The 12,631-nt window shown below is 39.6% G+C and overlaps 1 protein-coding gene across 3 annotated transcripts in view; it reads right to left on the reverse strand.

Annotated features, from left to right (window-relative positions):
- Positions 1-12,631, reverse strand: part of UBE4B (ubiquitination factor E4B) — a 148,327-nt gene that overhangs the window by 61,166 nt on the left and 74,530 nt on the right. For 2 of the 3 annotated variants that reach the window (XM_036744286.1, XM_036744285.1), the window contains exons 5-8: positions 4,588-4,732; positions 2,324-2,552; positions 1,456-1,842; positions 574-732 (exon numbers count right to left, since the gene is read on the reverse strand). In XM_036744286.1, coding sequence (XP_036600181.1) covers positions 574-732; positions 1,456-1,842; positions 2,324-2,552; positions 4,588-4,732 — 920 coding nt within the window. The remainder of the gene's footprint in view (positions 1-573; positions 733-1,455; positions 1,843-2,323; positions 2,553-4,587; positions 4,733-12,631) is intronic. The other variant, XM_036744287.1, reaches the window with a different exon arrangement.

Genomic DNA, 12,631 nt, shown 5'->3' on the forward strand with positions numbered 1-12,631 from the left:
AATAACTAATGAAGTCATGAAATGTATTTTAATTTATATTTCTATTAATGAAGTGAATGGCTTATGTGAGAAGTTCTCACTAGACTATAAGTGTACTTTTAGAGAACCTTTAAAAAAATTCTTGCCTACTGTCGACATTGGCCTACATAACCCATGCATTAGAGGATTCTTCAATTGAATGCCTAAACATAGTTGGAGAAAAAATTGGCCAAGCTCTTCCTCCTCTCTGTTATCAGTGGCTATTTATGACTTTGTACTGTCAAGAAAACATGGCTTGCAATTTTTTACATGTCTGATAGCCAACAAAAACGCTTCCACAGGAACTAGAAGGTTCGCTTACTTGATCTCCCTGTGTTTTAGGCTCACGCTGTAAGATAAAACCCCTGTGCTGAGTTGTCCTTCTTATCTACAGATCCATGCACTAGTTCCTCATTTGTTCTGGACACTGGTTGCTACACACACCTCACTTCCTCCACCGGCATGCCTTCGAAGCAGCCACTAGAACAGGGCTTATGAAGTGAAAGGTTAGTTCTAAGTGCCTGTGCATGCAATAAAGCTCCATTCCTCAGATACCTGGACCCAAACTGGATACAAGCAAAATCATCATCACCACCACCACCTTCATCCTCATCCTCATCATCACCATCATCATCTTCATTTTCTTCATCGCTACTGTCCCCAGACATATCAGAAAGTGCGAGGAAGAGGAAGGAGAAAGGATGGTCGTACGTACTACCACGACAAAAGTAAAAAAGGGCCATCAGGGAATGCAGCAAAGAAGGTTACAAAACATCTGGCAACAGCTTTCCCTCTGCACCACAAGAACTGTTTCCACCTACATGCAAACAATAGGGTCAGCCAACTGTGGAAACATGAAGCAGACACACAGAAACTCGATGGGTTAAGAGAACTATGATATTGCTTATTAAGGAGGTCAGATTTGCATGCAAAAACGCACAGATTAATACGCCTCAGAGTCAGCTCTGCCCTTGTCTTTAGTAACGAGAAAGAAGGGTTATTTGCTACAGTAATTCAAGGGTAGTTAACACTAGAAACTAGCTGCTCTCCAAGTGAAGTGCACTTCAAATCAATACTCCAGAGGTTAATCTAAAGTGATCTGCTGAGTATCAACACTCAAATTCTAGGCTGATCTTCTATGGAGGTTAACTTGCCAGCAACAAATTTCTGCAGAAGTGAGTAGAATGAGGACTAGAAGAAAAATATCCTGATTCCGCAGGCCTCAATCCTAGCACATTCTCAATCCAAGGCTGGCAGAAGCATGGGATCAGGGATTAGAGCCTACTCAACTAGTTAGCCACACAATGAATTAATTAAACTCAAAACAGAAAAATAAGAGGCTTGTATCTAAGGTTAGTGCTAAACCATTTTTTCCAAAGTCTGTTACTGCCCAGTCCCCAGCACTGCACACAGACAACTCTCTTCTGGAGAAAATACCTAGAAGGAATCCTTAGGGTAGAGGGACGCCTGCTCATGGGACCTGGAGAAGCAGGAAACAAGGGTGGGCCCATGGCTGTGGATCTTTGTCTGGAAGGGCTGGTCGACAGGGCAGGCGGGTTTGGTGAGCTAGACAAAGCAGAGAGGCTCGAGGACCGCGGGGTGGGAGAAGTCGAGAAGCCCCAGGGAGGGGCCACAGTGTAAGGGCGATACCTCGGAGACGAAGCCTGGCTTCCTGCAGGACTTTCTCCTGGAATATGAGGACTGAGCGAAATGGAAGGCACAGATATCGGAGCGGTTGCATTGGAAGGTGAGGCACAGGAGGAACTCGTCACTGGCACATAGCTTGAGAAAGGGGTATTGGGAGTTGGGCTAGTGTCATAGAGGCTACATTAATTGTTGAAAGGAAAAAAAGAAGAGAAAGGAGAAGAAAAAGGCAATTGAAGAAAGAAAGTAGGAAAAACTAACACAAAAGACAGGAACGCTTACTTTCCAACATCATGTTTCCCTCCTCTGTGGGTCCATAAAGCAAGGGCTACACCTGTCTTTCCCTTTGAGCCCTTGGGCACACATCTGCCATGCACATATTCATAATGAGCTAAATGCTGGACAGTGTTAGATTCAGCATTTCTGATTCCTATATCCAAAGCTCATTATGCTAATAAGACACAACATTTGTTTCCCCAAATTTAAGCTTCCAATAGTCTAGCCACAAACCAGAAAACCGAGAAGACGATATCACCTCTGATGATCAAATCCACCCTTAGGAGTGTAAGATCTTATCCAACCTCATTGAAAAGGAAGCTTGAAAGAAATCTTTCCTATACATCATTCCTAGCTAGAGACATTCAAATGGAACCATGCTGACCTGGACAGTGAGCTGGCATTGAAGGAAGCCACATTACAGAACATGGGGCTCGTTCCTGGATTGGATCCTGTACTAAGCATCAGGTTTCTGTCCGGTGACCGAGCTGCAGTTGCAATCGGCTGGGAAGTCGCAGTCAGACTGGCAAAAGGATTCTCATCTCTAGTTTGAGTGGACATCATTAGCACTTCCATTAAAATCTGGCCAATCAAATCCTTAAAATCTGAGAACACTGTGGAGAAAGCAGGACAGAGGAAGTTAGAGTCTGTACCACAGAGGTTTATCCGAAGACCAAACATAGGACAACAGGAAATCAAAGTCACAGACAAAGTAAAGTCCGTGTTGGAGGCACAGGTTTCTGACTCCAACAGTGGCTAACAATCAACCACTGCCAACTGTGGAAGCAGGGTTATCAAACTGTAAGAAAAATGAACTGCCAGAAATGTTCTTCACCCTGTGAAGTCCATCAATTAATGGCAAACTACATGTGAAAATGGTTTAAGTTCCCAAGATTTTAGCGAAAATGGATTGAGACTTTATCCTGCTTTTTCATACTTACCAATGTCACAACATTCCCCTTGCACCTGAAATGCTTTCTTTCCTTCCCTTGGCTTAAGCATCTGTGTGCTCACATTATCCTACACCCCCTGAGATTCTAACCCATCTAAATACTCTATGGTTTAACCATACATTTATAATCTGGTTATTAAAAAGTGCTTGTAAATAGGTAAACAGTGATAGAAGGAATGTTCTGGTATTATGCTGATCAGAATTGAAAATAGACAACTGTTGAGCTCAATTCTGGAGCCTAGGCTAAACAGAAAAGCCCAGATGTCAGAGAGAAATTAGACTTGAAAGAGGATAGAAGGACTTTTTCCTTGTTGTCTTGGCAGAAAGCTAGTCTCTTCTCCCAAGAAAAGTAGCAAGATAAGAAGGGAAGAGAATGTGGTTGGTAATCATAGGAAAAAATATTTTCCCAACAATCTTCCTCTACCTATCCTATGTGGTAATTAGTTAAAAGGAGCCAAGCAAGTAAAAACGCTGAAAGCCAGTGTTTGATGGCTAATATTGATTATCTGTACATCTGGGATGGGCTAGAGCTAGAGGACAGAAAGCCTCACAGTCAGGGAGAGCAAGGTTCACTTCTTGTGTCTAACACATACTGAGTGGGTTCCAATGAATAAGTCACTTAGCTTTTAACCTTTCAATAACCCAGGTATCCAAGTCTCTAAAGCTTTAGGGCAGAGAGCAGTCACTGATTTAGATCTCCCTATTAGGAAGTTTCTAGCCCAGGCATTTCTATTCTGGTGAAATCACACGTCCAGGATGGGTCTCTTCACAGAGTCAAAAGAAATATGGATTGCTCTGATGGAAGAAATGGTTAATGGCAAGGACAAAAAAATGGGAATCCCAATAACACTGTATCAAATTCTACCAGTTCAACTAGTAAGTTGTATTGAAATAGTTTTACCCCAGAGTCCAAATCATGTCCTAAAAGATCCTAGAAGATACAGATGGCACCTTTTAAGCTGTTCAGATGTCATTTTACAAAATGCTGCAAAATAAATTCATGAAAGGATGGGCCTTCTAGGGATATCCCTAGAACCAAGGAGTGATCGATACTGAGGATAATGAAGGCCATTAATTTATTCAGATGGAGCTTTCTTTCATAGGAACCAAAAAAAGTTTATTTTTTACATTTTTTTATTCTAAGTATACCTACCAATAAACCATTCAAATAAACAAAATTTAAAAGACTGCATATAAAGCAAAAAACTCCAGACTATTTACAATTTGTTTCCAGTCTGTTAACTTTAACAAAACAATAACCCAGTGAGAAGCAGCATGACAGTGTGGATGAAGACTGTCCTCCAATTCCACCAGACCTTGGAGAGGCTTGGCCTCTCCCCCACTGGCCATGTGACCCTGGGTAAGGTCCTTCATCTCTCAGTGGCCCTGGCAGATCTCCATGACTCCATGCTTCTGAAGGGCTGCCAAAATTCACTAGTACGTGGAGTTCCTCACACCAATAAAATCATAGGTTCAGTCCCCTCACCCTGAAATAAAAGTCCTATTTGAAAGATGAGGTTATTAACAAGACCAGGAGGAAGAAGGGGGAACGAATAGTTAATTTGGCCTGCTGTCAACAACAAATGCCAGAAACCTAAGAGGTAAATTTAGATAACCCCACATGAAAATAACTCTTAGATCCTGCCTTACTTTATTACAATCAATACAATGAAATATGACAAGACAAAAATCTGTACCTTCTTTTGGATTCTGCTTAAATTGTGCAGAAAGCGAAGTCAAAAAGATGACATCTCTGTCCCGGTCTTTCCAAGAGACACGAAAGATCTTACAGACCAGCTGTAAGGCCTGTTCTTCTGATACCTCAGAACCCGATGACAGTTCCTTTAAAAGAGTAAAGAAAGATTTTTTTGGCATAAATTTCAAACGAAGTTTTGTGAAATATAAGCCAAACATTTCTATAAAGAATAATATTTTACATGATTCAAGGACATCACTAACAGAACACAAAAAAGAAATCATCTAAAAATATTAATTTACTGATAGAAGGAAACAATCTCATAAAGTTAATGACTATAACTGGGAGCTCACGTAAAATCTAGAGCTCCACTGTTTATAACATATTCTCTGAGGGAGTATGAAGGGATAATGACATCATCAGGCAATATCAAGATAAAAAAATCCAGAAAGGATCTATACATTCTGCTCACCCACATGTATTTACATGTTTTTTCATCTCTAAAACAGATCAACATTCTGAACACAAACCATTAACCACTAAAACGCAAAATGTAATCCTTTCTTGCCCACTTAACTGCAAAGTCTGTGAGGACTCGTAACAGGGAAGTGGTGATCTAATATTAATAGCCAAGAAAAGCTTACTGAGAATAATTCTAATCAAACAATATCACATTGGAATTTTTTTAGAGTTATAACCAAGAAAAGCTATAGTAACAGGGCATCTGAATTTCAGCAAGTCAGACAAAAAATCACCCTCTCCCACCTGGAAGGGATTGCAGAAGTTATCTTCGACTCATGCTGACCAGGAATTGCCCCTATAAGAACCCCAAGAAGCGATCACCCAGTCTTTGAATGAAGAACCTGAAGGAGGGAGGGAAGGAGAACCGACTTTTTCCCAAGACAGCTCATTACGCTTTGGAACAGTTCTAATTATTAACAAGGTTTTCTTTACTGTCAAGGTGAAGCCTGTCTCTCAGCAACTTTCAATCATTTTTTTTTTCTAGTAAGTTTTTACCCTCTCAAATGACAGTGCTCAAATGCTATAAAATTGCTATTGCCTACAGCAACCTACCCATAAGTCTTTTCTTTACCAGGCTATAGCGGTCAGATTCCTTTGACCAATTTGTATCCAGCATGATCTAAAAACTACTGACCATCCTGCCTTTCCTCCTGGACCTTCTTCACAATGTCAGTGTGGTACAACCAGAACTTCCACTCCACACATGGGGTGATCAAGGCAGAGTATAACAGCAACGTCTCCTACCTCCTTTTCAGTCCTATGGCTCTCTTAACGAAGACTAAGACTGCACTAAATTTTGTAATGGCCATATTACACAACTCACTCACAATAAGCTTGTAGTCTAGCCATACCATTCCCCATCTTAAAATTGGAAAGTTGATTTTTTTAGCCAAATAGCCCCCTCCATCTTATGCTTGGTAAAGCTGATTTCTTTAATCCAAATGAAAGACATTTGATTTATTCCTAATTATCTATTGTTTTATTACATTCAACTGAAGATCCTAACCTGTCAAGATCTTTTTTCATCCTGACAGTTATCCTTCTATGATCTATTCTTCCTAGCTTTATGTCACTTGCAAATTTTATATCTGTGCATTTATGGCTTTATCCAAGTCACTGATAAAGCTACTTAACAATACAAACCAAGAACTGTCCCCTAGGGAAACCAACCGGAGACCTTCTTCCAAGTGGTCACTGAACCATGAATGAGTTCTCTTTGGGCTCAGTCATTCAGCCAGTTCTCAAGAGGCCCAACTGTACTATAAGCTAGTGCACATCTCTCCATCCTATCCACAGGAATAATATGAGACTCTGTCCATGCTTTGCTGAAATCTAGATAAATCATATCTACTCTCTTTCATTCCCTTGATTCACAAATCCAAGAAGGGAATGAACTCAATTTGGCACAACCAATTCTTTGTGAAACCAGCCTAACTTCGTGATCACTGCTTCCTTCCTTAGATGCTCATTCAACATCCCTTTAATAATACGTTCTTGAAATTTGCCAGCCCAGAGTGGGCAGACTCTCATCTTCCTTTTTCTGAAAATGAGCACAACATCTGCTCTTCTCCAGACCTTCAGCACCTCTCCTATTCTCTATAATACTTCAAAGATCATGGATAGTAGCTTAGCTAATACAGGGGCCAGTTCTTTCTGTGCTCTGGAATGTAGTTGTTCTGGGCCCAGTCATTTCAACTAGTCAAAAGTAGCTAGATTTTCTCTAATTTTCTTTACTTATCTTGGACTTCAGGTCCCCATATCAGACATTTTTGTTCCTTTCTTTCCAGTTTTTCTATTCCTTCCAAGCTTTTTCCTTAGTAGAGAAAACAGAAGCAAAATAAAAGGCTATGTTGTTGTGCTTTGTCTTATCCACCCTAAGTGATGGTCCTATTCCTTCTTGACCCTCTACCTCCTGCATACAGCTAAAAGGATGCTTTCTGCTGTCTGGCTTTCTGTTCTAGCTTCAACTCCTTCTAAGACTTACAACGCTCTCTCTCTCTCTTTGTTTTTTTTTGGCAAGGCAATCAGGGTTAAGTGACTTGCCCAGGGTCACACAGCTAGTAACTGTCAACTGTCTGAGGCCAAATTTGAACTCAGGTCCTCTTGACTCTTGGGCCAGTGCTCTATCAACTGCACCACCTATCTGCTCCTAAGATTTACAACTCTTAACACTAATTACCCTTAAAGGACAATGACAAGTTTTTGTATTTATCCTGTTACCTATCACTACTTCCACCAATCATATTTTAGAAATATCTAACTTGACCAATGAGTTCCCAATGCATCCACATCAGTCTCTTTAGACAACGTCCCCTTACCTCCTCTTTAGAATTGTTTCTTTTCATGTCTTCATGAATTCATTTTCAAGAGTTTCCCATCCCTCCTAGGCTGACCACCCTCAAAGAGGGATCCTACCCAGGCTCTCATCGAATCTTTATGGACTGGAACATACTACAGTTAGATACACCTGCAGCTGGCTGAATCACCATATCCAAAGAGCATTCACTGGTGAAAGGACTGATGACAACCTGGACAGAAGTTCTTAGCAGGGTGCCACAGAGCCCTGCCCTCTTCAACCTCTTTACCGATGACTTGATTGAAGACATATAAGGCAAGCTTATGAAATGTGCAGATGACAAAAAGCTGGAAGACATAGCTAACAAGTTAAGTGTCAAAATCATGAGCCTAAAAAAATCTAGTCAAACTAAAATGATGAGACGAGACTAATAGGATTTTATTTCCTCCCCACTAATTTTCAAGCCCTAAACTGAGGTTCCAGAAAATCCCTAGCATAGGAAAGGGGAGACCTGGTTTAAGAGAAGTTTGTGTGAAAAAAGATTTAAGGGTCTTAGTTGATTAGAAGTTAAAAATGACGGGTACAATGCATATGTCAGAGAATACTAACGCAATCTTAAGATATGTTAAAATAACAAATGGAAGGGAAGGCACAAGAAATAACTAAAAGTAACCTTATGTCAGTAATGGTTGTGCAAGCAGTTGTAAATGACTGATTGGGTGGTTTTCTTATTGTTGAAAGTCAACAGCATTATTAAAAAACAAAATGTGTATATCATGGCATTACAATAAGGATTACACAAGACCCAGCAGCTACTATGTTGAAGGACTGTAGGTCTATATTCTGTAGAGCAAAAGAGCTGAGGTTATGACCAAGGGTAAGTTAAGTATTATCCTGAATAAAAAAAAAAAAAGGACATTTTATGACCTGAAAGACTTTGAGATATTTGTGACAAAGGCAGTGGAATTTAATGGAAAAACTGACATATAACATTCAGGAGAAATATAAGGTAAACATTAAAGACCAATTATAAGGGACTCAATATAGTCAAACTGTTTACTTCTTATATGTGAAAATATTCTCGGCATTCTCATGACTGTCATCATTATTTAGGTAGTCTGGAAGAAAGGCTTGAGCTGAGCTGTATATGATGGAGTGATTCTAAAAAAGTAAAACTGTATGGAGATATAAAAAGGTGTAATTATCTCATATAAATGAGGCATAAAAAGAAAAATTAATACAGAAGAAGCTAGTAGGGGGAAGGGCAGGTAGTGCTGGAACCTTACTCTCATTGGGAATGGGTTAAAGAGAGAATAATGTGTGTATGTGTGTGTATCTAGAAGGTTATAAAAGTCTTCTAAACTCAGGAATGAGAGGGCAAGAGAATAGGGTGGGGGGAGAGGAACTCTTGGAGGGGTGGGTAGGTTAAGGAATAGGAGAGTAAGATAGCAGGTAGCAGTAAAGCAGAGGAGTGAGGAGGGATAAGAATAGAGTGAGAAGGGTAGTGAGGAAAAATAGGAGGAAAACACGCAACAAGTAATTACAGCTTAGAAGGTAAATGGGATGAATTTACCTATAAAACAGAAATTGACAGCAGATTAAAAATTTGGATTCAACAATATACTACTTTGAGGAAATGCTATAAATCTGAGACACACACAAAAATAAAATAAAGCAGGGATAGTAATCAGGATCTCAGACAAAATTAAAGCTAAAATAGATTTAATAAAAAGAGAAAAATAGGAAAACTACACTATGTATCAGCAATACTATTCAATATTATTTTAGACCATTTAAAATAACTAGACGATATAAAATACCTGAGAGCAATCCTGCCTAAATAGACACAAGAACTATATGACTATAAACATAAAACATTTTTATACAAATAAACTCAGATCTAAATAACCGAAGTAATATTTATTGTTCTTGTGTAGATAGAGCCAATACAATTAAAAAATGACAAGTGTACCTAGCTAATCTATTTATTCAATGCCATCCCAACTAAATTACTAAAAAATTATCTTACTGAGTTGGAAAAAATAATAACAAAGTTCAGTGGGAAGAACAAAAGGTCAGGAACTTCAAAGAAACCAGGAAAAAAAAGACATAAAGGAAGCAGATTCAACAGAATCAGTCCGTGAGAGCACTGTTGAGTATAAAATGGTTAATTCTGATTATTTTAAATTGAAATTTTCTTGCATAAATAAAATCTATGCAGCCAAGAACTGAAGGAATGCAGAAAATTGGGACAAAACTTTCATAAACAATCTTTCAGACAGAACGTGACTGGGTTGGAATACTGCTGCGGTGTAGGAAATGATGAGCTGGTTGATTTGGAAAAACATGGACAGACTTGGACATGAGAAGGAAGATGCTGAGCACCTTCAGAGAAACAGGACAGGTGGAAATAAGCATAGTGTGGTCTTACATGTACGTGAATGAGTATATACGTGTATATATGTGCCTGTTTACAGGTATCTACGTATACAGGTATGTATATATGGGCATATCTATCTGTACACCTCCACGTTTAATTGTACCCTCCTTTAGGGAAGGGGAGGGGGAGGGAGGGGGGAAAATAAAGTAAAAAGCACACAGCAGAGAACAAAAGAAAACCTAGAAGGAAGCAAAGAAAAGCTGGGCCATGCTGAAAACATCAAATAGTATTTATTATATAGGTTTTCTCGAAATGGAAATGTATTGTTTTATATTGAATCCTCTCTTACGTTCTGCTGTGCACAAGGAAATGTTTTTTTTTTCTTTTCTCATTTTGTATTTAAGTTTCACATACATTTTTAAAAATTACAAAAAATAAAAACAAAATGTGTAGTGGTGCCTCTTTTGTGAAGTTCACCTCAGGAATTCTCTAACATCCTTAATAAAAGGATTTGTTCCGTGAAATTTGGATTCAGTAAGATGGCTGCATTTGAGGGCGTAGAGGCCACAAGTCCCCCCACCTCCAGGAGGAGGAGGACCCACATGGGAAGGGATGCAAGGTCCCGTACTGCCTCAATTTTTATTATTTTATCCCCAGGGCAAAGCACAGCATGGGGTGTAAGGTAAATGCTTAACAACTGCTGGCTCACTGGGGAAAGGCATTTTTCCAGAATCTCTCCCCCTGTGTTCCAGGTGCAAATTAAGAACAGTTTAAGCAAAGCAGACAATGAATAACTGAAATTTTGTTCCCTTTTGAAGCAGAATGGACAACATTAAAATGTCTATACTCAAGGCCAATACTACCTGCTCTCCTTAATTGTGGAGGCTGAGGATGCTCAACTGGATGGAAAAGGCAAAGCATAGGAAACAACAAGAACTCAGAGGTTTCCTTAAGAATCAACAAATGAGGTAACATTCCTAAAATCCCTCCTAGGCAACCCAACAGTTTCCTTCTTTCTCCATACGAACCTTGTTTTGTTCCCGCTCTACAAAGACAGTGAGACGAGAGAGCGTAAATGTAGACCCAAGTATGGCAGCTTTCCTTCTGATGAAACTGATCTTTCCTGAGGGGATGGGGTGGGGGCGGTGTATGTGTGAGATCTAAGCACTTATGCAGCTCATACTGTGTGCCAGCTTCTGTGCTAAGTGCTTCATAAAAACCTCATCTGATCCACACAACAACCCTGTTATTACGCCCGTTTTACAGTTGACGTCAAACAGCTAGAAAGCATGTGAGGCTGGATCGGAACTCAGGTCTTCCTGACTGCAGGTCCATCACTCGATCCACGGCACCATCTGCTGCCTCTCTATCTATTAGTTCATGCCCTAATCATTTCCTTTGTGCTTCCAGATCAAAAGGCCTGATCACTTTTTTCTCTTCAATATAAAAAGCTAATATTACAAATATAAGCTTGATCATTGTAGCAGGAGAGAAGGAAGGACTGGCTTTTCCTACAATTTTCCTGTAACCACGGGGACATCCTTGCACTTCTGTTTCATCTTGTCTCATACTCATCACCGACACTATGTAGTTCCCAGTCCACCCCACACTCCATACTGTAAGTCCTTGAAGACAAGGGCAAACAATTTTTAATGCTTTTAACTCTAGCACCTCGAAGCACTTAAGATTTCTTACATCAGACTACATTAAAATAAATATGATGCACACAGAGGTGAGTAAGAAGAACAGAAGGGGACAAAGAAAGAAGAAAAACTAATAAATGGATTTTTATGTATAATATATCCATGCCAGCATAAGTATTAAATGGTGTAAAAGGAGCCCGCTAAGGTTGCACTCCAATGATAGATTATTGGGAAATACAAGGAGAGCCAGGTTCTTCAAGTCTGTGCCAACAGAGCAAAACATTTTTTGGGTTAGACTAATTTAGAAAGGCTTTGAGTTCTGGCCCAATAATGGACTTTGCCTTTTGTGTAAGCATTAGCCTAACTAAGTTCAGAAGGGCTCATCACCAGAATAATTACAGAGGGGTGATTTTTATCTGTAACAGCAACCTCAAAGACCCATTTAACAAACCTGAATAGAGTTCTCATCTGTACTTCTGGAGTGAGAAACCACACTGCTAAAAGCAAAGTTCTGAAAAAATGTCATGTTGTGGGCTTACTTGGGTTTGTTTTTGTCTAAAGATAAAATGATAATAATTCTTTAAAAGCAAATTAGCATCCAGACTGAGAGCCAATTTCCTTTGAGTCTATGATGATCACCATAGATGGAATATTGTCAAGAAAGGTGAGAAAGATTCGGACAAGCTGGTGCACCTCCAAAACGTGCCATAAAAGGCACAGTTACTGAAATGGAGAACATTTCCCATGGAAAAGAGAAGACTTAAGGGGGCCAGGATATCAGTGTTTATGGGAATTCTCATATGCAAAGACAAAAGTACAGCACAGTGGAGAGAAGGCTGGTCTTAGAACCAGGGCCACCCGGCTTCAAGTCCTGACTCGCCCAAATCTCTACCTTTCACAGCTCACATTCTTTAAAACTATAGTTTGTATTGGTAGAGGCAGTTTCCCCTTCTAGAAGTTCCTTATCAATGAAATCACAACTGTGAATTGTATGGAACCCACCTACACGTATACTTTGTAATTTCACGTTAGTACTGTGACCAAAAATTATCAACATAAATTATACATTTCGATACAACATAGATGACACATTTCTATTCAAAAAGAAAATGTGTTAGGGGTTTGGCAGCTTCCACATCACTAGAAGCTGGATGCCTCATATTAGGGCTGCCCTGTATGGAGAAAAGGTTTTGACTATCAGGAC

The sequence above is a fragment of the Trichosurus vulpecula genome, chromosome 2, assembly GCF_011100635.1.
Source record: "Trichosurus vulpecula isolate mTriVul1 chromosome 2, mTriVul1.pri, whole genome shotgun sequence".
NCBI classification, from domain to species: Eukaryota; Metazoa; Chordata; class Mammalia; order Diprotodontia; family Phalangeridae; genus Trichosurus; species Trichosurus vulpecula.